Genomic DNA, 26,330 nt, shown 5'->3' on the forward strand with positions numbered 1-26,330 from the left:
TATCCCTGCAATAATCGTCATCGGGTAACATCCCCCACCCACCCGTGTTGAAAGCGGGAAAAAAAACAACAACGATTATCGGTAATTATTCTGTTGATAAACAAAGTAATTGGCCTTGTTTTCATCATCAATTAACACCCCCTCAAAGAGCTAAAAGAAGTGTGTCGGTATCATGACATTAGAAGTGGAGATCAAAGCAGTATAGTTTCTCCGAGATTTTCATGGCATTACGTCATGTTTTCGCGCCATGTTGCACATCACTGTTTGATCGTACCGCCTCGGTTCTTAAGTGCTGAGAAGTAGATCAAGTGTTGTAACAATCAATAAAAAAAAGCTTCTTTTTAATTTGTTAAAGCGAATGTGCAATATCCCGTATAAACTGACAGGTAAACGTGTCAAACTATAATAGCGGATATCTTACCTCTGTGACCTATTTGCCCTCAAGGAAATTACAAAATGGTTTGAGAAGAATCTCTTATTATAAAGTGTCGTGTCAAAAAAATACATGTACATGTACAAAGATTCATTCAAAACTTATTAAAAATAGGCAACAACATCATTAATGTTTTTGTTTTTTAACCGCATTTTCTATTTACGTTCACGAGTTCACGTAACAGAAATCTGTTTGCCAAAAATCGTTTTACTTCATATTTTTAAATTGCTACCGCCTTTTCATTATTTAAGATTTTTCTATTCTGTTTTTAGTACTTTCTGGTCAAAAGTCTGAATTTTATGCCCATAGTTTGTATCATTTATTTACTTTTAGAAAGAAATAAGTATTTAGGATCGCGCTGTTTGAAATTTTGCAAGTAATTTTATGAAAAATCGACCGTTTTTATAGAATTTTGCCAACATTTCTGTCGATACCTTTTTAAAATCGTTATAGAATCCAAACTATATTACTTCTCAATCGGTGTTGAAAATCTGAAGTGATAAAATAAAAAAATGAATGCGTGACGCGCGTTTTTTGTATACGTGTCGATGAACAAAAGTAACGGCGTTGTAAGTTAGACATTACGATAGGTCGCACGTGCTCGTGGAATGGAAAATTACCGGCATGGCGTTTTGATATCTGTACGATTTGCGGGTAAATTCCAGTCAGTGGTAAATAAATAAACAAATAACGGAAAATGAACTTCCTGGCTGCAGCAAAAAAGAAAAAAAAATACAACACTTAACAGGTATGGTAAAAAAAAACACTTTACTAGTAAAAACACGACACGAAAATGTTAAAAAAAATAGGCTTTGGTTCTTATAATTATTTGATATTTTGATCGATACAACACCATAAAATGTATAATAACGGTATTTGGGTTACATCTTGAATCAGTACAAACCTTAGTCCCAACACTTAGGGACGAAAAAATATGCTGAGAAAATACATGTCCAAAAACTTAGGGTCAAGAAAAATAATTATTTTTCCACATTTTAGGGGTGTCCCAAGATTTAGGGTGTCCCAAGACTTAGGTGAAATACGGTATTTTCCATGCATTAATTTACTTAACCTGCTGTATTCAGGACCCGATTCCGATGACTGGAGTTGTTCCGCCATTTCACCAAAATTTTTGGTAAAGAAAGCGCACTCATTTGCATTGAAATATCGGGAACTTGGAGAATTTTCTGTTCCTGTAGGTTCGGATAGTATGTGAAGCAATTGTTTACCAACAAAAAAAGTGAGAAAAATCGAGAATATAATTATATTCTTGTTTAAATGGATTTGTCACACATCACAAAAAATAGAATCAGCTATTTGACTGATTGTATGATGCTATCATTCTGTCAGTTGCGTGGAAGTAGCGTGGAATTCATTCAAGGACTGCCTTAATGAATCCCAGTCAAAACACATTCCATCAAAAATGTCTAAACCCCGTGCCGACTTGCCATGGTTAACCCCGAGAATTATCAGGCTTATACACAAGCGTGATAAACTGTACCAGAAACTACACAAATCTCCCTCCCCAGCCCGCCAACAAAGATTCAAATCCCTTAAGTCTTCTATCCAGAAGCAAATAAGAGCCCAATACTGATCATATATGGAAAGTGTCATATTTGACCATGACTCACAACCTGGTAAAAACAAAAAGTTTTACAGCTTCATCAAGCACAACAAAAAAGAAAATGTCGGCATTGCCCCCCTCAAATCAGATGGTCTTACCTAAACAGACCCCATCCAAAAGGCTACTATCTTAAACAAACAATTTGAATCTGTCTTTTCCCCTCCCCAGACCCTTTGTCTGAAGCATATATGTTCCAACGTCCTCTCATCCCCAGTCTCCATGATGAATAAGATCCAGGTCACCACTGAAGGTGTGGAAAAACTGCTCTATGGCCTATCCCCACATAAAGCCTCAGGACCTGATGAATTATCCCAACGCATCCTAAAAGAACTCCACCATGAAATTGCTCCTGTACTTGCCCATATATACAGGTTATCTCTCGAATCTGGCCTAGTACCCAGTGATTGGAAAAAAGCCACCGTAGCCCCCGTATTTAAAAAAGGTCTCAAGTCTAAACCTAGTAACTATTGCCCAATTTCCCTAACTTGCATTGCTTCCAAACTCCTTGAACACATTGTTGTTTCCAATCTTATGACCTATTTTGACAAGCATAAGCTACTTAGCCAGTTCCAGCACGGCTTTAGATCAGGTCACAGTTGTGAGACTCAGCTCATTAATTTCACTCAGGAACTTTACAATAACACTGAACAGGGTCAACAAACAGATGTTATTGTCATGGACTTCTCCAAGGCGTTTGACAAGGTCGATCACATTAGACTAATTTATAAACTACAGAGCCTTAGTGTCAACCCACAAATTACCAAATGGGTCAAATCTTTCCTGTCCAACCGCTCCCAGAAAGTCACTGTTGATGGTCATTTTTCCAGTGAACTTCCTGTACTGTCTGGTAGGGCTGGGTACCGCCTTGAACAAAATACCACGGTATACCACGGTTTTTTCCTAATTACTGCGGTATATACCACGGTATACCACCATATTTATCGTAAGACTTACAGCTATGGTAGTGGTAATAAAAATATTGAAAAACTCTCAGAAATACTTTATTTATTATGAGCAACAACAAAGACTAGTTACTTGACTAAAATTAAAGAAAAAAATAATCTGGAATATTAACTTGACTAATGACTAGTTAGATTAATGACCCTTAGTATTTTTACTAGCGTGTATTCGTCGGAAGACGCCATATTGTCTCTAGGAAAGCACTGGGTCACATGTATACAGGTCGCGCTTGTTTGAAGTTCGATTCGTGCACCCGTTTGATAAACCAGTAACGTTTATGAAGGCTTCATCAAATCGTTTTCAAGCAAAAAATAATAAATTTAGACTCAACATTTTCCATACTATTTATTTCTTTTTTAATATGTGCAAATACATACTGGGATATTTTAAACTATCATCATTTAAACAAGAAGCCGGGACTCGACGAATTTACCAGACTCAAAGTAAAAGCAAGTGCGCCCATGACGTCATTCATCTATACGGAATAATCTGGAGGTTTTCGAAGGTTTTGATTGGGGAAAACACGATCGGTCATACATGTTCAATCGCATTGGGTGGTTATTTTTGGAAACTAATAATAGTAGCACGAAAATTCCAGAGATATAAATCAGAAAATCATGCATGGTGTCAATTGTTGTTACGGAAGGCTACATAGATAGTGTAAATTAAAAATAAACAGAAGTAGGGATAATGTTGATAAAAGACCGGTATTCCCCGATGGTACCGCTGTTTCGTACCACGGGAAGATGATACCACGGTTACTGGTATACCGGTAATACCGCGCACCTCTACTGTCTGGAGTTCCCCAGGGGTCTGTTCTTGGGCCTTGTCTCTTCCTGGTATATATCAATGACTTACCAGATTCCGTCAAATGTAATGCAAGAATGTTTGCAGATGACACCATAATATACCTTACCACAGGGGTCACGCTGTCAATCGCCACTTGAGCCATTTGCGACAAAAAATTAAATGTGGCTCCGAAATTTTCTAATTGGCGAAAATGGCCCGAAGCTATATCTGTCTGCAAAACTACGAATATTGCCAGTTTTACGAACCAAAAGGTGTGAAAAATCAATAATCTGTTTAGACACAACATCCGTTATTGAAAGGGAGGGAGCTAATTTGCAATTATTTTATTTGATCAGGCAGTTAATTGGCGATAATAAGATTATTGAATAACGAACTGGATAATTATAATCATCATTTTGTACACTTGATACGATTTTATGAGCAGTCGGCCGTTAGACAAATTTTCTATGATTGCCGAGGGTTGGTTTGGGCAAAAACAAATAAAAATGCTTTAGACAAGCAGAAATTGTAAGTATTGAATAGCTATGATGATAGAAAAGCAATAAAACATAGGTATTTTATCAAATATTTAATTCCAACTTACGTTTTCCGAATTTGTCACGTTTTCGCGACCGTGATTTTCGGATATTTCTGTCATTTCTGACGAGATTTTTTAGTGCAATCTTAATAAAAAGCCAATAAAAAGTCTACATTTAAGAAAAATATGACAACTGTTGCAAAAGGAGCTCTTATTTTGAAGTATTTTTCGAGAATAAAACATGAGAAGGCATCGAACCCCACCCACCTATAGGCAATGTGCAAAATAAGACACTGTTTTTTTTTAAACAATTTTTTTTCTTTTTTGACATCTTTATTTTAAATGTGATTTTCAGAATTTTTTTATTAAATGGCAGATGTTTATAAAAATGATAATTTTAGAAATTAACACAAATTGATTTTCTAAATAGCTTTTTAAAGGGTTACTAAGAAATATGTTATAAACTACATTAATTTCTTGAGTAGTATGAGTACTTTGGTACATATAATGTAGTCCTACAAGAACGTCAATATAAATAATCAGGGGGTGAAACAACTAGGGGTGAAACAACCAGGAGGTGAAAAGTCTAGGGGAGAAACGTCTAGGAGGTGAAACGTCTTGATACCGCCGGTGAAAACACCCCTGGCCAAAAAATGTAGTGGGGACACTGCGCAAGTATACTCTTCTAAAGTGAGGCGATTACTGAAAATGATGATGATGATGTCTATACAGTACTATAACTGACAAAACACTAAAGATCTAGAAGTTCAACCTGTAACGATATGAGAAGTTTCCTTCATGAAACTGTCGGATAAAATCCTTGAAGCGTTTTTTCACTTGCGTTCTGTTGATTTGATCTTCGTTATTTTGATCTTCGGAACCGAAGTTGTCACTGAAAAAGATTCCTGGATCATCAAAGCCTGTGTCCATTTTGCTTTTTTTGTTTGTTTGTTCACGTGGTTTATTTACGGCGGGAAATCTTTCGCGGGGAAGGAAATCGTTAAGTGCTCTTCAATTGGGAGGTAACCGGTGTAAATAAACAAAAGTTGCTAACGAAGTGCGTAAAGTAAAACCGTGCATTTTTAGCACATTTATACGTTTTCATTATAGATTTACAGTTTATACAATAATAAATATAAATAGAATATTGTCTGTTAAATAAACACCAAGTTTCAAAATGAAAATTTACCGTGATATCAATTTATTTTTTTGGCAAGTGTACTAAATTTCGGCTAGATCTACTATAGTCTACAGTACAGAAATTATTTACTAAATTTCAAATTAATTCTGTATTTAATCTTTTAGACCTTACACTATGTAGTCGGTTCAAAAGCTCACATAAGCTTAATTATGTTGTACTTGTTTGATATCTTACCGACTTTAAAAAAATCTTATCTTAACACTTTGGAAATCTTTATTTACTGGCTGTTTTGAAAGCTAATATGAAATAAACATTATTATTGACTGACTTCAATTTTATTTGGAAGTTTCTTATCAGCACGAATATCGTGTCAATTATTTTTCTCATTAGCTTGTCGGTTGTACAGATTAGCATCCATATCTGCTTGAAGGATGTTTTAGTAGCATTTCTTTTTTGCCTAAGGTATATAATAGTTAAGACTAAATATTATCATGCTCATTGTTTAAGATATTATATCAACAGACATTAATTAGATATTAAATTATAACAGCATGACAAATAGGTTAGAATTTAACAATTTTTTTTCACTTGCAAATTTTTGCTAGTACAAAAAATTTCAACTTGCAATTTATCAACCGTTTTGGGCAGAAACAAGGCTCTGTCCTCCATAACACTACTAGTAAGCGTGTGTTGTACAAAACATGTTTTTTCCATTTTCTTTAAGGGAAAATATAACAGTTTTAGGGGAAACCTATGAGCTGGTGGTATCTTCTGCTTTAGTAAGTGGAAAAATACATTTGTAAGTTAAGATACTCTAACTTAAAATTAATCAAGAGTCTTCTAAAGACTAAAAGCAGAAGTCTTAGTAAAGTTGGGTTAGTATGCTTTAAAGTTGTCACTTTCCCCGTTTCTTGTAATTATAATATTAAATATACTTTTCACCTGTTTACGAGTTCAGACTTCAAATAGAGTAAACTTGTTGCCAAAAGCAATACTCAGTGCTCTCCTCAGCTGCAGAATGCTCATTATTCTGTGTTTTTTCCTTCCATAACAGGAGCTGTTTAAAGGCATCTTCCCCTCAGAATTTGTCTTTTAAATCATGCAATTATCAGATATTTGACATACCTTTTTCCAGGTGCACAGCAACTGTCAGAACTTGTCAAATGTTGATATACCATATTTATTCTAATAATCCTCTATTAAGGGCCCATCCCCAAAAAATCTGTAAACATTCGGCCATTTTTGGGACGAATTTCAGAAATACCAGGCCTTCTAATAAACGCCCACCTCCCATATTCAAGAAATATTGGTACATTTTTAGCTCACCTGTCACAAAGTGACAAGGTGAGCTTTTGTGATAGCGCAGCGTCCATCGTCCGTCCGTTAGTACGTTAGTCCATCCGTAAATGTTTGCTTGGGACCTCTCTAGAGGTCACATTTTTCATGGGGTCTTTATGAAAATTGGTCAGAATGTTCAACTTGATGATATCTTGGTCAAGTTCGAAACTGGGTCAGGTGCAGTCAAAAACTAGGTCAGTAGGTCTAAAAATAGAAAAACCTTGTGACCTCTCTATAGGCCATATTTTTCACAAGATCTTCATGAAAATTGGTCAGAATGTTCACCTTTATGATATCTAGGTCGAATTCGAAACTGGGTCACGTGCGGTCAAAAACCAGGTCAGTAGGTCTAAAAATAGAAAAACCTTGTGACCTCTCTAGAGGCCATATTTTTCACAAGATCTTCATGAAAATTGGTCAGAATGTTCACCTTGATGATATCTAAGTCAAGTTCGAAACTGGGTCACGTGCCGTCAAAAACTAGGTCAGTAGGTCAAATCATAATATCTAGGTCAAGTTTGAAACTGGGTCATGTGCGGTCAAAAACTAGGTCAGTAGGTCTAAAAATAGAAAAACCTTGTGACCTCTCTAGAGGCCATACTTTTGAATGAATCTTCATGAAAATTGGTCAGAATGTTCACCTTGATGATATCTAGGTCAGATTTGAAACTGGGTCACGTGCCATCAATAACTAGGTCAGTAGGTCAAATAATAAAAAAATCTTGTGACCTCTCTAGAGGCTGTATTTTTCATGGGATCTGTATGAAAGTTGGTCTGAGTGTTTATCTTGATGATATCTAGCTCTAGAAGCCATACTTTTGAATGGATCTTCATGAAAATTGGTCAGAATGTTCACCTTGATGATATCTAGGTCAAGTTCGAAACTGGGTCACGTGCCATCAATAACTAGGCCAGTAGGTCAAATAATAAAAAAACCTTGTGACCTCTCTAGAGGCCATATTTTTCATGGGATCTGTATGGAAGATGGTCTGAATGTTCATATTGATGATATCTAGGTCAAGTTTGAAACTGGGTCAGCTGCGGTCAAAAACTAGGTCAGTAGGTCTAAAAATAGAAAAACCTTGTGACCTCTCTAGAGGCCATACTTTTGAATGGATTTTCATGAAAATTGGTCACCTTGATGATATCTAGGTCAAATTCGAAACTGGGCCATGTGCCGTCAATAACTAGGTCAGTAGGTCAAATAATAAAAAACCTTGTGACCTCTCTAGAGGCCATATTTTCAATGGGTCTTCATGAAAATTGGTCAGAATTTTTATCTTGATGATATCTAGGTCAGATTCAAAACTTGGTCACATGAGCTCAAAAACTAGGTCACTATGTCAAATAATAGAAAAAACGACGTCCTACTCAGTTCAAAACTGGGTCATGTGGGGACAGGTGAGCGATTCAGGACCATCATGATCCTCTTGTTAAGTTTGTATAGGGAATTTGATACAAGGTATTTATGACTATGACTATTTGTGTCATGAAAGGAAACAAACAAGTGATAGAAAATGTTACTTCATGAATGTATATACATGTACCAAGGTGGAAAAAAAAGATTTTTTTCTACCTGTCTTGTTTATGCCGACTGATTTGGCAGCGGCGGTCGTCCCACCTCATGATATGACTCCACTGAAACCAGGCGCCTCTAATAATCGCCCATGTCCCACTTCCGACCTGATTGTGATTCCAATAAACACCCAGGTGATTATTAGAATAAATACGGTACTTCCTGCAGGCAATGTAGTTTTAAAACAGTTCAATATAAACGTTTTACATACTTTTAGAATGACTTTGACAAATGCGTATTCTGGAGGTGGACGGATAGCTCGGTGGTTTGCACACTGGCCTTCCAATCTTGAGGTCGGGGGTTCAATCCTCGGCAGCTACTCGGGAATTTTCAGAAACGCTTTTCAGTGTTTCCCACCTAACTAGAGGTGTACTGGTCAGGAACCCAGGCAATCCTTGCGTGTATCAGTGCTATACACTGGGCACGTTAAAGAACCAGGCTGTCTATTCGCAACAAGCTAGGCTAAGTAAGCCGGACAAGCCTGTATCTGATTTCTGATCTCACTGTCGTGGGGGCTTTGTTTCACTTTGTCCCTCTGGTCAGATCGCTCTGTGTCTGTACTAGTAGAGGATAAAGTATGCACTCTGTGTGGCTGCATTTGAACTATGTAAAGCGTCTTTGAACGTGAAATTGATCATGAAAAGGGCGCGATATAAATCTGGTATAATAATAATAGTATTCTAATCAATGGGTCAAAGGTCAAGGTCGCAGTGACATGGAGACTGAAAATAACAGCTGTGGCTCACAAATTTAATACAGTGACAAAGTATCACTAGAGGAAGATCCCTATAGATTTTTTTGTCAGTGACATAAAGTAGAAGGTCAGTGGGACCTGACTTAATTTCTGTTTTTGTTTTTTTTTTTTTTTTGTTTCTGGGCTCTAAGTCACAAAGTATATGAGCTACAGCTTTCAAATTTTACTTATGATTTAGCACCACTTCAGGAGGATGACTGTTGATTGATTGATTAATTTTTTTTTTTTGAGGTGGGGGTGGGGTGAGTGGGGGGGTGGGGTTACTAGTCAAAGGTCAGGGTCACAGAAACCAAGACACTAAAATGCTTTCCAGACTGTATGCCATAGCATGCATTAACATATATTGCATTGAATTCTGATTTGTGCATGTGTGTGTAGAGAATAATGACCCTCTTGGTTGACTTTGAATGGAGGTTTGGTGTCTGTACATAGTTTTACCTTAGAGGTTTATGTCATTTGGGTGTAATGTGCTAAGTTGGTATTTATTGGTTGGCTTATGTTAGGTTATCAGTAACCATTATTTTGTCTTTGAAACTTACGCATACCTGAGGCATCTTCTCTGAACAGTATATCTAGTTTTTGCAAAATTTGCACATAAAAAAAAAAATTCATCCTCCTGTCTGAAAATTTGTCGTCTTCTAATTAATGTTATTTTTTGAGCTAAATAGAGATATTACAAGAGTGTCTAATCATATTGAATTTATTAAACAAGTTAAATAAAATAATTAAATATGAGGCTCTGTCGAGCATTTTATCAATTTTATTCAACAAGTTTATTAGATTCAGTATGGGAACACAAATGTAATATTCGTTTTATCACATGTTAGATTTTTCTGTCAGAACATGAAAAATTCTACATTCTTTAACTATTATGAGCAAGTCAATTTGACCAACACCTCCTATACTTTAAACAGCTTCATTACACTAGTGTATTATCAATTTTATGTAATGGCTTTATTTCATTCCCGCAACGTCAAACATGTGATAAAACAGAATATGTGATTCAGCATTTGATGTTTCTTACTGAGACTAGCTTGTCCTGAAGTTTAAAGATTCTTTTTGCTTCGTTTGCAGAAAAATGGAGAATGAAACTGCAATCGAGAGGTCAATCAAGGAGTTTGTATATTCAAAGATACAAGAACAAGTGTATCTGGATGTTTCAAAGAGCAACACAATCACAGTGAAACACCAGTCGAAGCATGGCTCTATAGCACTGGCAATGTTTTGGTTGCGTGTTTTGAGACATCAGAATAACTATCCAATGCCAAAGTATCCGTACAAACAACTCTATGATAAGAATGGAAGTAACAAGGTAAAACTTTGTATGATCAATGCTTTACATATAAGTTCCTGTTATAATGGCTTTTATTGATACTTTCCTGCAAAAATAATAAATTTTAACCTTGCTGCTCGGGAATGGACATAAAGAAATGCTTTTTATGTATCTGTCCATCACACTCTTAAATGAAATTGATAAAATAATTGTTGGCAATAAGAGGAAGTGCAGAGCTCAGGAATAACTCAAGCTTGAATAGTTTCTGGATTGTTTTCTTCCCGTCTGTACTTGGTTCCTCACAAATATCCATCTGTAGATAAAGTACTGAATGGAATAAAATGATATATTTATATATACTGAAACATGGCAGTATTAAGTTGTAACTTCAGTGTCAATTATAACTGATTACCTACCTTTCCACTGTGATATTCATCAGCGTTTGTTTCATTTCTGCAAAAATGATGAAGCTGCTGCATTATATAAATATCACATGGTTATTAGAACTCCTAAACCTGTATTGGCACTCAGGGTATGCACTCCTGCATTTTATTTTAGTTGTGCTAATAACCACTTCAGGACCTTCATTGCCATTTGATAAGTGTAAAGTATATAATAAATGGGATTTACATAGCATTATAACTTTCTCTCAGCCTGGTATTAGGCTGGTGATAATCTATGCATATAATTATATAGTCCCTTGACCACAATAAAAGTACAAACAGTTGGCGATACAGTAACTTGTGAACTTCAGATCAGTTTATTTTACATGCAGGTAATCTTGAAAGTTGACAGTGTAACTCTCACAACATTTAACAGCACTGGCACACTGATGATCCAGGGACATTTTGTCCTAGAGTGGTTTGTGAATGTGTTTCCAACTATAATCTTGGCTTATGATGCCCCTATCAAGGACCCTCAGCGAATAAGCACAGCTTATTCACAATATACTGAAAGTTGGAAGCAGTTGACGGAAGACGACAGGGTTAAAAAAGGTATGGTGTTGAAATCTTTATGATTCTATTCATTTTTATTTACAGGATTAAAAGTTTGACATTGTCTGTTAAGAGCATGAAATACTTCTGTGGTATAGTAAAAACATTAGTGATTACCAGTTTTACTAATTTTTCAGCTGGATGACCAGATTGAAGGAATATATCTAGTTTAATTCAAACTGTTCTGTCTGTGACTGAGATATATTTGTAGATATACCCAGATGAAAAATCTTACGAGATGAACTGAGACACGAGTCTGATATAATTTTTTTCTAGCTGGGCAAGAATCTAAATATGTCCAGTATTGTACCGAACAATATTGAATAACCTGTTTTGCTCTATGTATATTTTCTTGATGAAAAAAAGCAACATAACAGACAGGCATGACCTATGTCTGTGATCAGCTGTAGGGTTGAATTTACAATAAAATAGTATGTAGCGCTTATCAGCACTGAAACTCATGACGGATATATTGCTCAATTACTTTTCTTTATAAGCATTGGAATTGCTCTCAGTTATGAATCATCCAATATGGAAGTGATATTTCTTCAAATTGAATCAATATTAATTTATTGTTGGTAAGCATATAATATTTCAAACATAAGCTATGTATAGCTTTTGTATCTTATATGGAAGTATGTTGTAGGTTCACTAAGTGCAATGCATCTTTGATTTGAAGAGAAAAATAGGTATAGAAAAGTTATGGAATACCATTTATTCCTTTAAAGCATTAGAAGATAAAGAAATAAAAGAGAGGGAAGATCATGCTATACAGGTTGCTGATACTCTGGATACAGTTCTAGATACAGTCAATGCAGAGGTGGAGAAATATGACACACAAAGTACTGTAGTCTCACAAACAGGTATGTGTTAAATAAATCTATTCTATATGTGGGTTGGTGCTTTGGTAATGTTTGAAGTGATGTTGAAAGTGCATGTAGACTACAATGGAAAGTTTAAATGTGTAATGTACTTGTAATTAGAAATATCGTTTACTGTAATACACCATGTGGTACCTGAAGCAAGTTTCACTTACTATATTCTCAACTATATAGGATAACTATAAGTGAAATGGCTGAGTATTCCCATTCTATCCAGAAATATTGATCCCTACTGGGTGAAGAGTGTGGAGCTGGTGGATCCAATAAAATTCTCTATTGCGTCTTATATTTGTACTTTGTTCTGTGTTTGGATCTGAACATATGATTTCAATGATTTGATATTGTACATGTTCGACGTTGTGGTTTACCATGTTAAAATGTTTGGCGACTGGTGTGTCTTTGTTCAGACAAATGTCTCTTAGATGCTCTTTTATTCTAATTTGAAATTCGCGTTTAGTTTCACCGACATATTGTTTGTTGCAGTGTGTGCACGTGAGTAGGTATACAACGTTTTTTGTAATACAATATCCTCGGAGTTTGCACAGTTTGGTGAATGTACTTTTAAATTGTTTCGATTTTAACATATCTGCGCAAAATTGGCAGTTTAGGGTTGGGCAGTCTTCTACAAAGTTTAATTGCATACGTCCTGTGGTGGATGGCAATCTGTTTGCGAATGTTGCACATACTAGACTGGCTAATTCAGCGGCCTAAGCGGTGTGCAAATACAGGTTTGTCACTGAAGATGTTAGGGAGTGTCTGGCTCAGGATTGGCCAGTAGCGTAGAATCCTTTGTTAGCTCACCTGTCACAAAGTGACAAGGTGAGCTTTTGTGATCGCGCGGTGTCCGTCGTCCGTCGTCCGTGCGTCCGTCCGTAAACTTTTGCTTGTGACCACTCTAGAGGTCACATTTTTCATGGGATCTTTATGAAAGTTGGTCAGAATGTTCATCTTGATGATATCTAGGTCAAGTTCGAAACTGGGTCACGCGCCGTCAAAAACTAGGTCAGTAGGTCTAAAAATAGAAAAACCTTGTGACCTCTCTAGAGGCCATAATTTTCAATGGATCTTCATGAAAATTGGGTCACGTGCGGTCAAAAACTAGGTCAGTAGGTCTAACAATAGAAAAACCTTGTGACCTCTCTAGAGGCCATATATTTCACAAGATCTTCATGAAAGTTGGTCAGAACGTTCACCTTGATGATATCTAGGTCAAGTTCGAAACTGGGTCACGTGCCTTCAAAAACTAGGTCAGTAGGTCAAATAATAGAAAAACCTTGTGACCTCTTTAAAGGCCATATTTTTCATGGGATCTGTATGAAAGTTGGTCTGAATGTTCATCTTGATGATTTCTAGGTCAAGTTCGAAACTGGGTCACGTGCCATCAAAAACTAGGTCAGTAGGTCTAAAAATAGAAAATCCTTGTGACCTTTCTAGAGGCCATATATTTCACAAGATCTTCATGAAAATTGGTCAGAACGTTCACCTTGATGATATCTAGGTCAAGTTCGAAACTGGGTCACGTGCCATCAAAAACTAGGTCAGTAGGTCAAATAATAGAAAAACCTTGTGACCTCTCTAAAGGCCATATTTTCATGGGATCTGTGTGAAAGTTGGTCTGAATGGTCATCTTGATGATATCTAGGTCAAGTTCGAAACTGGGTCACGTGCGGTTAAAAACTAGTCAGTAGGTCTAAAAATAGAAAAACCTTGTGACCTCTCTAGAGGCCATAATTTCATGAAATCTTCATGAAAATTTGTCAGAATGTTCACCTTGATGATATCTAAGTCAAGTTCGAAAGTGGGTCACGTGCCATCAAAAACCAGGTCAGTAGGTCAAATAATAGAGAAACCTTGTGACCTAAGTAGAGGCCATATTTTCCATGGGATCTGTATGAAAGTTGGTCTGAATGTTCATCTTGATGATATCTAGGTCAAATTTGAAAGTGGGTCAAATAATAGAAAAACCTTGTGACCTCTTTAAAGGCCATATTTTTCAATGGATCTTCATGAAAGTTGGTCTGAATGTTCATCTTGATGATATCTAGGTCAAATTCGAAACAGGGTCATGTGCGGTCAAAAACTAGGTCAGTAGGTCTAAAAATAGAAAAACCTTGTGACCTCTCTAGAGGCCATACTTGTGGATGGATATTCATAAAAATTGGTCAGAATGTTCACCTTGATGATATCTAAGTCAAGTTCGAAAGTGGGTCACGTGCCTTCAAAAAGTAGGTCAGTAGGTCAAATAATGAAAAAACGTTGTGACCTCTCTAAAGGCCATATTTTTCATGGATCTGTAGAAAGTTGGTCTGAATGTTTATCTTGATGATATCTAGGTCAAGTTTGAAACTGGGTCAACTGCGATCAAAAACTAGTCATAGGTCTTGAAATAGAAAAACCTTGTGACCTCTCTAGAGGCCATACCCTTGAATGGATCTTCATGAAAATTGGTCAGAATGTTCACCTTGATGATATCTAGGTCAAGTTTGAAACCGGTCACGTGCCTTAAAAAACTAGGTCAATAGGTCAAATAATAGAAAAACCTTGTGACCTCTCTAGAGACCATATTTTCAATGGATCTTCATGAAAATTGGTCAGAATTTTTATCTTTATAATATCTAGGTCAAGTTCAAAACTGGGTCACATGAGCTCAAAAACTAGGTCACTATGTCAAATAATAGAAAAAACGACGTCATACTCAAAACTGGATCATGTGGGAAGAGGTGAGCGATTCAGGACCATCATGGTCCTCTTGTTTTATAAAGCTATTGTCTTTGTCAAAATCTAGTACTATGGGGATTTTCTGTTCCCTTTTTATGGTGTTTTTGGGTTGTAGTAGGTCTTTTCTGTTCTTGGGGAGTACTTTATTCAAGCAGTCATTTACTAGTTGTTGTGGGTATCCTCGTTTTGAAAAGAAAGCTATAATGTTTTTTGTGTGTTTCTGAAAATCTGCGTCCAGCGTGCATATTCTTTTGATTCTCAGCATTTGGCTGTAGGGGCTGGATTTTTTAATGCTGGCTGGGTGATTTGAGCTGTATTCTAAATAACAGTGTTTGTCAGTTGGTTTACAGTATAATCTTGCTGTCTGTGCTGCATTTTGTTATGGTATCTAAGAAAGTGATGCTTTTGTCCGAAAATTCCATCGTGAATTTGATGGTTTTGTGAAAGTTGTTGCAGTGCTCGAAGAATCGATGTAGTTCGACTTCTGTTCCTGTCCATATCATACAGATATCGTCTATAAATCTGAGAAAGGTATGTGGTTTGTATGGTGCTGCACGCAGCATTTTTGTTTCTATTTCGCCCATGAAAAGATTTGCAAGTGATGGTGCAACTTTTGTGCCCATCGCTGTTCCCCTGACTTGAAGGAAATGTTTGTCATTGAACGTGAAGTTGTTGCAGTGTAGTACTAGTTTCAATAAGGCTATTATACTTTGGTTGGATAGGTTAGGGAAGATGTCAGATCAACAACAGAGCATGTCCTCCACGGCTTACTCGCAGCCACATCAAACTATATAGGATAACTAGCTGGGCAAAATTGTAATTTAGGCAACTACCTATAGCTGTCATCGTTTTTTACTGCAGTTTCTTGTTCACTATTGAGTGTATTGTTTTTGTCTAAAGTTTGTTTTTTGAAGTGTTCAAATTTGAGAACACAGTGACATTAACAGTAGGGTATTGTCTAAAGGACTTAGAATTAGTTTAAAGAAAGGGCCATTTTAAAGTGCTCTGAAACAGTAATTCACAATGTTGTTTCTTTAATTTTTATGCTCTCCGAAGGGAGTTCAGTGACAAGGAACTATAACTCTAGGTGGTCCCATTTTTAGCTCCACTATTCAGAGAATAAGGGTGCTATTCTACTCGCCCCGATGTTGGCGTCAGCGTGAGCTTTCTTGGTTAAATTTTTTTGGCATTTCTCTGTTACAATTGCTTATATCTTACTGTAACTTCACATTAACATTGTTCAGCATGCAAACAAAGTATATGCAGGAGCTGAACCCATTACACTCAAGGTCAAGGTCACCAAAGTGTTACACTTGGAATTATTTTCATGTTAAATTTTTTTTAAAGCTTTGTTTATAGACATGTCTTTGGTACTTTAAAAGATAATGACTTGAAATTAAAATATTTCTTTATAATCATCATCTGCGGTGGTTAGAATCCCTCTGATTGTATTTTTGACAGAATTACGGTATGTTAGCTATTTTTGAGGTTAAATTTTTTTGGCAACCTTTGTTTTTCTGTCATATCTTTGTTACTATTGCTTATATCTTACTGTAACTTCACATAAACATTGTCCAGCATACAAACAAAGTATGTACTGGGGCTGGGCACATTATACCCAAGGTCAAGGTCACCAAGTTGTTATACTTGGAATTATTTTCATGTTACCGTCAAATTGCCGAATAGAGGATCGCGCTGTCTTACGGACAGGTCTTGTTTAGTTATCTCCCTTTTTTGACACCTCTTGTCTGGAGAGTCGTTAAAAAGTATTGACTGTACGAAGATTTTCTTTACACAATGATAGATCTCTTTGAGAGGTAGTGCAGTGACAAGGAACCATATCGCTATCTGTTCCGATTTTTGAATTATCTCCCTTTTTAGCTCACCTGAGCAATGCTCAGGTGAGTTTTTGTGATCTCTCGATGTCCGGAGTCTGTCTGTCATCTTGTCTGTCGTCTATCAAGATTTAGCTTGTGTATGCGATAGAGGCTGTATTTTTCAACTGATCTTCATGAAATTTTGTCAGAATGATTACCTTGATGAAATCTAGGCCAAGTTCAAAAATGGGTCATCTAGGGTCAAAAACTTGATCACTAGGTCAAATCAAAGAAAAACCTTGTGTATGCGATAGAGGCTTCATTTTTCAATTGATCTTCATGAATTTTGGTCAGAATAATTATCTTGATGAAATCTAGGCAGAGTTTGAAAATGGGCCATCTGGGGTCAAAAACTAGGTCACTAGGTCATATCAAAGAAAAACCTCGTTTATGCGATAGAGGCTATATTTTTCAATTGATCTTTCTGAAATTAAGTCAGAATTATTGCCTTGATGAAATCTAGGCCGAGTTCGAAAATGGGTCATCGCGGGTCAAAAACTAGGCCACTAAGTCAAATTAAAGAAAAACCTTGTGTATGCGATAGAGGCGGTATTTTCCAATTGATCTTCATGAATTTTGGTCAGAATGATAACCTTGATGAAATCTATGTCAGGTTCGAATATAGATAATCTGGGGTCAAAAACTAGGTCATTAGGTCAAATCAAAGAAAATATTTGTTTATACTCAAGATTTTTGCTCCAATATCTAATGATAATTGGTCAAAATATTTTTTTTCCATGAAATCACTAGGTCCAACATGTTTACACTGTTATGGTGTGTTTCTCAGGTGAGTAACCTAGGGCCATCTTGGCCCTCTTGTTTGAAAACCTTGTCTGGGACATAAGTCGAGTACTATGTAAGGTATTGACTTCTTATTTTAAATTTTTAAATTTTTATAGAGGTCAGTGAAAGGGAGTGCAGTGTTAAAGAACCATAACTATTGCCAACCACATTTGTCCTTAACATAACCTTTATGACTTTAGCTGCAGTAATTTTGGGGAGCATCCATTGGTGTTACAGATCGCCTTATATTCTCAGTTTCTATGGTGATACTACTCATGTCTTACCTAGAAATTATATCTTGTAGTACTATACATTACTTTAAACTAATAATATTCTGAAGTCTTGTTCTTAAAATGCCTGTATCATGTGTTGTTCTGTAGAAATACTTCTTTTACTCAATAACAGTCTATTAGCCTTGCATTCCCTGTTGTTATAGATACTACTGGTTTGGCTGAGAGACTGAAGGTGGCACAGGACACGGTGGCAAACCAGCTTGCTGAAGAGCTCAAACTTATGTCTCTTGATGTTGTATGTAGAACTCACTCGTTTTAATGAACAAATTTCATGTTTTCTTAATTCAGTTTTTTTTCAGTGGAAATTGTTCTTTACTTACCTTAGTCATACCTATTTTCTGCTTTATAGCAATATGGTAACTAAAAAAATTACTTGAATCTTTTTTCTCTCTTGCCTACTTCCTACTCAAGTTCATGAATACTCTTTATACCTTTATACATCAGTGTTACCTACTAGCCTATGTCAGAGTTACTGTTTTAAGTTCATAATCTTGTGCAATGGGTTATATTGCTAATAAAATTATACATTATTTTTGCTACAGTGGTCAGGAGATACGTTACAAGAACAGCTTGACAATATACGCACAGGTTGTGTGCGGGATGGCGCCACTTTCATCTACAAACTCTGGAAATCTGTACTTCACCATTGGTTTAGTGATCCTGATCGTAAAATCTACATAGTAACACCATTCCTGGATGCTTCCCGGCTTGTTGACGTCTGCAACATCATACTTGAACATCGTTTGGAAGCAGATCTAGATGCATTTTACGTACGACAGAAGTGCGACTATACCAGAGATATATTTGAAGTAAAGCAGAATGCATTAGAAAAATATGATGCAAAGGACCAAATGTTTATAGAATACAAAATATTTTCCAATATCATCTACCCGCTTAAAAGATTTCATGCAAAATTTATAGGTTGTATCAAAGGAAATGAAGCAGAAGTATTGATCACAAGTGCCAATTTCCATGGCGACCATTTTGAATATAGCAACATGGACAGTGTACAGTATCAGACAATGTCTGATGTAGAATTTATATCTCAGTTTCTACAGCCAATCAATGCATCTGTCCTGGAGAGGAAATAGCTTGCTGCCTTATAGATAGACCAAGGCAACTTTGAATTTCCTCTTGGTGACATTGGCTTAATATTGGAAGAAGGGTATTTCATGCATTTGAAGCTACTTTTCAGGGGAAAATTACATTCTTAAATGTTTAGTTTCATATTATATATAATAAATGTGTGTTAGTTAAGTGACTGTTTTCACAAAAATGAGTTGCATTCATGTTTACTAAGTTTAGTATTACACATTGAACACTTGTTATAGTTATGGAAATATATTTTGTTATTGCAAACATGTGTAGTCACGAATAGATAGTAATCAGCAGTAACAAGCAAGAAAAAAGTTGAAAAAGTGTGCTGAAACAAATATGTCCTTTTACGAGAAATCCTAATGTCTGCAGTAGTATATGTAAAAATGTTAGCACTCTAAATTATTAAAACACCATTGTTTATGGGTCCATTCTTGCTTAATTACTATATTGAATGACACCGCAAACCTTTACTTACACAATCACCAAAGTGTCTATAATTTGGTATGGATCACATGTTAAAGTGAGAATAGGTAGAAAATATTATAGCCATCACAATCAGTTTTCAAATTTCTTAAGAATGAACTGTCTGAATAAATGTGTTAAATAAGGACCAGTTTGCAACTGGAGTGCACATGATCTTAATTTGTTGTTATTCAAAGATCTCCCAGAAAAGAGTAAAATTTGAGTTGAAAAAAGAGGGGTAAAATTAGCTTATTTTGAGCTCAACTATATAAAGTATATGGAGAGCTATCCTACTCACCCCGGCGTCAGCATCGGTGTCTTTCCACATCTCCACCTTGGTTAAAGTTTTTATGCACTTTCTCTTTTTTCTGCTTACCTCTGTAATTACTTGATGGATTTGCTTTAAACTTAAAATAGTTATTCCTCATCATCACCAACATCATCTGGCATAAGGGCCATAAATCTCATACCAATATTTCATGAATTATCCCCCTTTTTTACTTAGAATTTCAGTTTAATGTTGGTGCACCTTTAACTTTATCTGTGTTATTACTTAATAAACTTAAAATAGTTCTTCCACATTGTCGTCCTCATCATATGACACAAGGTCCATAATTTTGGCACAAATATTTAGTGACTTATGTCCCTTTTTACTCAGAATCTCAGTTTAATTTTGATGCTTTATCACTATATTTCTGTTGTTACTAAATGGATTTTATTCAAACTTAAAACAGTGGTACCGCACGGTCACCAACATCATATGACACAATGTTCATGATGCTGGCACCAAAGTGCTGAGTTATACCCCCTTTTTACTAGAATTTCAGGTTCAAGATGCACGTCTGTTCTATCTCACTTATTTGATTAAAACTTCAAATAGTTACTCCACATTATTAGCCAAATGGTATTACACAATGTCCTGGTACATTACTTTTGCAGAATTATACTTATTTAATGTTTTGATACACTTCCCTATCCCTGTTAGACAAAGACTGTTACATTTGACACAGACTTAAGCTTTTGTCCAATATATTCATCCACATTGGAGTAATTAAACACTTCAATGACAGCTCCAGCTTCCTCACATGTGCCTAGTTTCACTATCCTGCATTGAAATAGTGGAGCACGCTGTCTCCTGTGACAGCTCTTGTTTCAAATAGTGTTAGTTGAGATTTATTTAAGAGGTAATAAAATGATGAGCATTCTGTATTTTGAAGTTTTTTTCTGGGGGTATGTATCACTAAACTGATAGTTTTCAGTAAAAAGCATTTTGTTTCGACAAATATTTTGTACATTATTTCAGCAAAATTTCATTTTAAACCTATATATGCTTATAATACAGATGTATGTGACATTATTAGTAGTTATAAGAAAATAAAACAATGGACTGTTACACTGTGCTTTTAGATAACATTACTAGATTGAGAGCATTTCAATACTTAAAAAGTATATTCTGGTTAACTTACATTTTTTGACAAACTTTCCTAGATGATACCTTTACTTGGTACCAGTCATTGTAAACAATGTCTTGCTTTAAATAGTTTCTCATGTACTAAATACAAAAAGATTTTGTTTATTCAGCACATACACAATACACGTATTTGAAAAGTTAAAAGATGTTCTTAAGGTGAAAAACCTTTTTGGCATTTGTGTACCACATGATTTAGTTCCCTTACCAGAAATAAAGATTGTTTGTAGAGTGAGTCATATATTTCCGGGTTAAATCAAAGTAATTTAAAGTCCTGACATCCATGTACTTGGAGCATTCACATTTTTATGTGTTTATTGCCTCGCCTGTGCTGATGGTTAAGTTTTAAATTTTATATGTTTTGTGAGATAGTTCATTATGTTAGTAGATAGTATATCATTTGAAATTCATGTTTTTCACATGTATTTGTGAGTTGGTTTTTTAGATGTCTTTGTTATTACAGGAAGTATAACTTGTTAAGATTGAAATTTGGAAGACCTTATCTTGTTTTTTAGCTCGACATTTCGAAGAAAAGGGGAGCTATCCTACTCGCGTCGGCGTGAGCGTGAGCATCACACAAATGTTAAAGTTTGCGTACCACCCCAAATATTTTCAAAGTCCATTGAGATATTGCTTTCATATTTTGCATACTTGGTTACCAACATGACCCCAGTCTGTAAAAAGGAGGAGGCAACTCTATCAAGCATTTTGACTGAATTATGGCCTCTTTTCGACTTAGAATAAATGTTGAAGTTTGCGTACCACCCCAAATATTTTCAAAGTCCATTGAGATATTGCTTTCATATTTTGCATACTTGTTTACCATCATGACCCCAGTCTGTAAAAAGGAGGAGGCAACTCTATCAAGCATTTTGACTGAATTATGGCCCCTTTTCGACTTAGAATATGCTTATTGTAATGTTAAGGTTTTATTCATTGCTTATATTATACTATCAAGCACTGAGAATAGTCGAGCGCGCTCTCCACTGACAGCTCTTGTTTCAATAGGCAGGTATCTGTTAATGGTTTGTAATATGTATACAAAATAATAGACTGTGATATTTTATACAATAATCCATCCATATACCCATACAGAACTTTTCATTTGCTTATATTTAGTGAATTTTGTCCAAGGTGTTGATGCTCATGTAAGTCACTGAGAATGAATTGGAAATTAGTTACCAAACAAAAAACTACTTTTAACAAAACATTTGAAAAAAAGAGACAAATGTTTTAAAGATGTCCGTTGAAGTATTTGCACTACTACTTACAGGTATGAAGGTAGGATTGTGAATTATTATTGTTACGCAATTTTTTAAGTTTGCTGGCCTAATATGGTATTGATCTACTAGGATCATAAATACAGAGTTGTGTTAGGCTAGTACATTCTTCGATTAATTTTTCATTTTTATTATACGCCCGTCTCTGAAAGAGTGGGGCGTATTATGTGAACAACCGTGGTGGGCGGGCGGCGTCCAACAGCATGTCCGCTCTCTAAGTCAAAAAGTTTTCATCCAATCTACACTAAACTTGGTGACAATGTTTGTGGGCATAATATCTCGGCCTAGTTTGATAACCAGCAAAATCGCCCCAGGCAGTCTTGAGTTATGGCCCTTGAATTACTCGAAATCTGCAAATTTAGCCTTGTCCGCCCTCTTAGTCAAACAGTTTTCATCCGATCTTCACCAAACTTGGTGACAATGTTGTGGGCATAATATCTCAGCCAAGTTCGATAACCAGCAAAATCGCCTCAGGCAGTCTTGAGTTATGGCCCTTGAATTACTCTAAATCTGCAAATTTAGCCTTCTCCGCCCTCTAAGTCAAACAGTTTTCATCCGATCTTCACCAAACTTGGTGACAATGTTTATGGGTATAATATCTCAGCCAAGTTCGATAACCAGCCAAATCGCCTCAGGCACTCTTGGATAATGGCCCTTGAATTACTCCAAAAACTTCGAATTTAGCCTTGTCCGCAAATGTTCCACAAACTCGCAGATAATGTTTGTGGGCATAATATCTCAGCCAAGTTCTATAACCAGCCAAATCCCCCCCCCCCAGGCACTTTTGGATTATGGCCCTTGAATTATTCAAAATCTGCAAATTTAGCCTTGTCCGCTCCCTAAGTCAAAACAGTTTTCATCCGATCTTTCACAAACTCGCAGATAATGTTTGTGGGCATAATATCTCAGTCAAGTTCGATAACCAGCCAAATCCCCTTAGGCACTTTTGGATTATGGCCCTTGAATTACTCAAAATCTGCAAATTTAGCCTTGTTCGCTCTCTAAGTCGAACAGTTTTCATCCGTTCTTCACCAAACTTGTTGACAATGTTTGTGAGCATAATATCTCGGCCAAGTTAGATAACCAGCCGTCTTGGTTATGGCCCTTGAATTAGGCCAAGTTCGATGACGGGCATATTTTGTGACAGTCTGCCACTCTTGTTTGAAACTGGATAAAAATCAAACACCTTGAAAGCATTTTGTTCACTTAACAATACAGCTTGGAGTTAAAATGATTGTTGTCTCTGAAATCAGTTTTGTCATGACGTTTGAATCATTACCTTGTATTATTTTGTCTGCTTCAGACACAAAGTATGAAAGACAGACGGACGGACAGCACAGGCAGATCACAAAATATCTTTGGGCTTTTCTGACTTTGGGTTTGCATCAGAAAATTAAAATGCATGCATAATTCTCTTGATATCTTTCTTTCACCTTTTTGCATTTATCAGAAAATGTCTTTAACTGGTTGCCTCACCCAAACATAAATCCGGATTTTAACATACCACCATTTTATTTAAAAAATGCAAAATATCCTTTTAATGTAAACAGACAATAAACCAAATTTGCCCAAGCCAAAATGTTATTTTCAGAAAAGGGGCATTTTTGTTTACATTTGGCTGCATCCAATCATGCTACTTATAAGTACAGATATACAAATATAAATGTGTCATACTGCAATATACCATTCCTGACTCCAGTCATTAGTTTACCCTTTACCCTTTGGCTTATACATGACTCCTTTTATTAAACAAGCAAATTCGACGTTGGTATCCCCCGCCCAATGGTTTGTGGTGAGGAATGGCAAAGAAATATTCCGGCAAAATTTTAAGGAGTTACAAGAAGCAAATAATTTCATTTGTAAGGATCAATTTAGTAACAGAAAATGAATGTTTTAAGTGTACATAATAATATATGTTAGGTTGATCCTGATTATAATGCAATTATTTTGAATGGAAAATGTTAAACTGTAATATGCTTAGCTTTTAGAATTATTTGAAGTTATTTGAAGTGTAACTAGAACGAAATATTGTATTTGAGCAGTTTGGCACCAAATGTGCTGTTTAATATGTACATTTGATCTTAAAAGAACAGAATGATGTCCATGAGAGAGCACAATCAAGTAAGAAATTTGAAACGTGGGTGGTGGCGGGGTGGAGGGTGGGTGGGGTTACACTTCACATGTTGATAACTTTCATGGAAGGGTTGAAAAAAAATGGAATGTTTAAAACCAATAAATATTTTTTCGGGGAGGGGTGCGGGGATGGGTGGTGACCGGTTGAGGTACCAAACTTCACACGGTGATATGATATGGTAACGAGGGAAAAATAAAAAAGGGGGGAAAATGGTGGTGTGAGAGAAAAGATGCTGCATGATCGGGTAGGTGGAGGGTCATTAGACGGAGAAGCGAGGTGGAGGAGGGAACAACTGCATGTAAATAAATATGATAAATATTCATGGAAGGTTTTAAAGATTTAAGCAAGAAAGCCAAGATGGCCCTAGGTCGCTCACCTGTTTGACTGGAGCTGTACATGGGAGGTAATGGAATCACGTCCCCTAGCACAGGCTTCAGCTGTATTTTATTACATAATATTGAATCAGAAAATGCCAACTCGATTTCCAAATAATTCTACACTAATCGAGGGCCGAACGGAAAATTGTAAATACACACATTTTTTAAAGAAATAATAAAGTGATCAGGAAAGTCTGATCTTCATATGAGTAAATTCTGATTTGTCTTTCATGTGTTTTAGGATATATTCAAATATTGCCAGTTGGCTAAATTCTCAAGTCTATTTGATTATTCATTTTAAAGATGGTCAATTAAGAAATTAGATATTTTTTCGGAGTTCATGCAACATGAACAATGTTTTTGCTAATGACCGTTTCCATTTGTTTGTTCGTTTCGTCTGCTGTTAGTTTGACACGGTCTATGTATTATTCATATACCAAAGTCGTATTGATGCCTATTCCTAATAAAATACACTACGATTTCACTTCAGCACAAATAATAATCTCTTTCCTTAAAAAAACGGTATACAACTTGATTTTATAAAGCATCACAACAGCAAGCCGTGCAGCGGCTGTAAAAAGTATTGGGATTATAGAGTTCATTCAATACCTGTATAATAGAGTTCCGCTTTATACGATGCTAGCGGGTTGTGAGAGGTCCTTTACTCTCCAAATGTTACATCTCATAAACATATTCAATCAAACCGAGTCTGCTATTATTTCGCTTAATTGCATTTTATGTTTAAAAAGAATTTTCTTGCTTTTTTTATTAACTATCACAACAGCAATATTCAAGTGACGTATTCAAGTAACAGACTCAATCACACCGAGTCTGCTATCATTTTGCTCGGTTCATGTTATGCTTTAAAAGGCTTTTCTTATGGATTTATAAAGTATCACAACGGCAATCTGTAAGTGCCGTATGGCGACTGTAAAATGTCTCCCTGTTCTGTGGACTCAGTGTTGTTATATTTTCTGGCCCTTTGGTATCAAAGAATCCATCTAATACATGTGTAATATGTTGCGACTGTTCTGTTGAATACTTATAAATGATTTTTCACTACGTTTTTTTTTTTTTTTTTTTTGCACTTTATTGATATGATATTTGTGTTTGGTGAATTCTTGTATGATAGTGTTACTGCCAAAATAAAGCCGAAGCATTACTTTTCTGCAGAATTCACTCACAAATTTGTTATCTGATTTTATAGTGTTTCTGTCTAGTTTGTTTTACTAGAAATTTAGTCCAATCATCTTTTAGGAGATGTTTAATCTTCAACAATATTCATTTGTACTGTGTATTTTTATTCAATTTTTAAAATTTACACACTACATTAGATTTTTGCGCCAACATTGAATCAGAAAAGTTAAAAACGAAACAAAAACATTACTGAACCAATATGAGAAAAAGCAGGACCAATACAAAGAAAACAGGGCCAAATACGAAATTCAAGCATTTTGATTGGTTCAAATTAATATTTTTCATTTCTCACAAACATATCATCTAACTTGTTCATGAAAGGACCTACGATGTCGTGTACG

General features: G+C 35.8%; 1 protein-coding gene and 1 pseudogene across 1 annotated transcript; one reads left to right on the forward strand and one right to left on the reverse strand.

Moving 5' to 3' along the window:
- Positions 1–5,339, reverse strand: part of LOC128555394 (DNA replication licensing factor mcm5-A-like) — a 34,733-nt pseudogene extending 29,394 nt beyond the window's left edge.
- On the forward strand, positions 5,321–23,497 carry LOC123524539 (uncharacterized). The gene is made up of 6 exons (XM_053537648.1): positions 5,321–5,401; positions 10,228–10,465; positions 11,202–11,421; positions 12,150–12,284; positions 18,117–18,208; positions 18,516–23,497. The coding sequence occupies exons 2-6, from the start codon at positions 10,232–10,234 to the stop codon at positions 19,062–19,064; spliced, it is 1,230 nt and encodes a 409-aa protein (XP_053393623.1). The 5' UTR covers positions 5,321–5,401; positions 10,228–10,231; the 3' UTR covers positions 19,065–23,497.
- The last annotated feature ends 2,833 nt before the right edge of the window (positions 23,498–26,330 follow it).

This window comes from Mercenaria mercenaria, chromosome 1, assembly GCF_021730395.1.
Source record: "Mercenaria mercenaria strain notata chromosome 1, MADL_Memer_1, whole genome shotgun sequence".
In the NCBI taxonomy this organism is placed as follows: domain Eukaryota; kingdom Metazoa; phylum Mollusca; class Bivalvia; order Venerida; family Veneridae; genus Mercenaria; species Mercenaria mercenaria.

Bases quoted from the DNA above. Each gene is read 5' to 3' on its own strand.
- LOC123524539 (XM_053537648.1), top strand. From the start codon at position 10,232: ATGGAGAATGAAACTGCAATCGAGAGGTCAATCAAGGAGTTTGTATAT. The intron at 10,466-11,201 runs GTAAAACTTTGT...TTTTACATGCAG, and splicing joins ATAAGAATGGAAGTAACAAG to GTAATCTTGAAAGTTGACAG. The intron at 12,285-18,116 runs GTATGTGTTAAA...CTGTTGTTATAG, and splicing joins TACTGTAGTCTCACAAACAG to ATACTACTGGTTTGGCTGAG.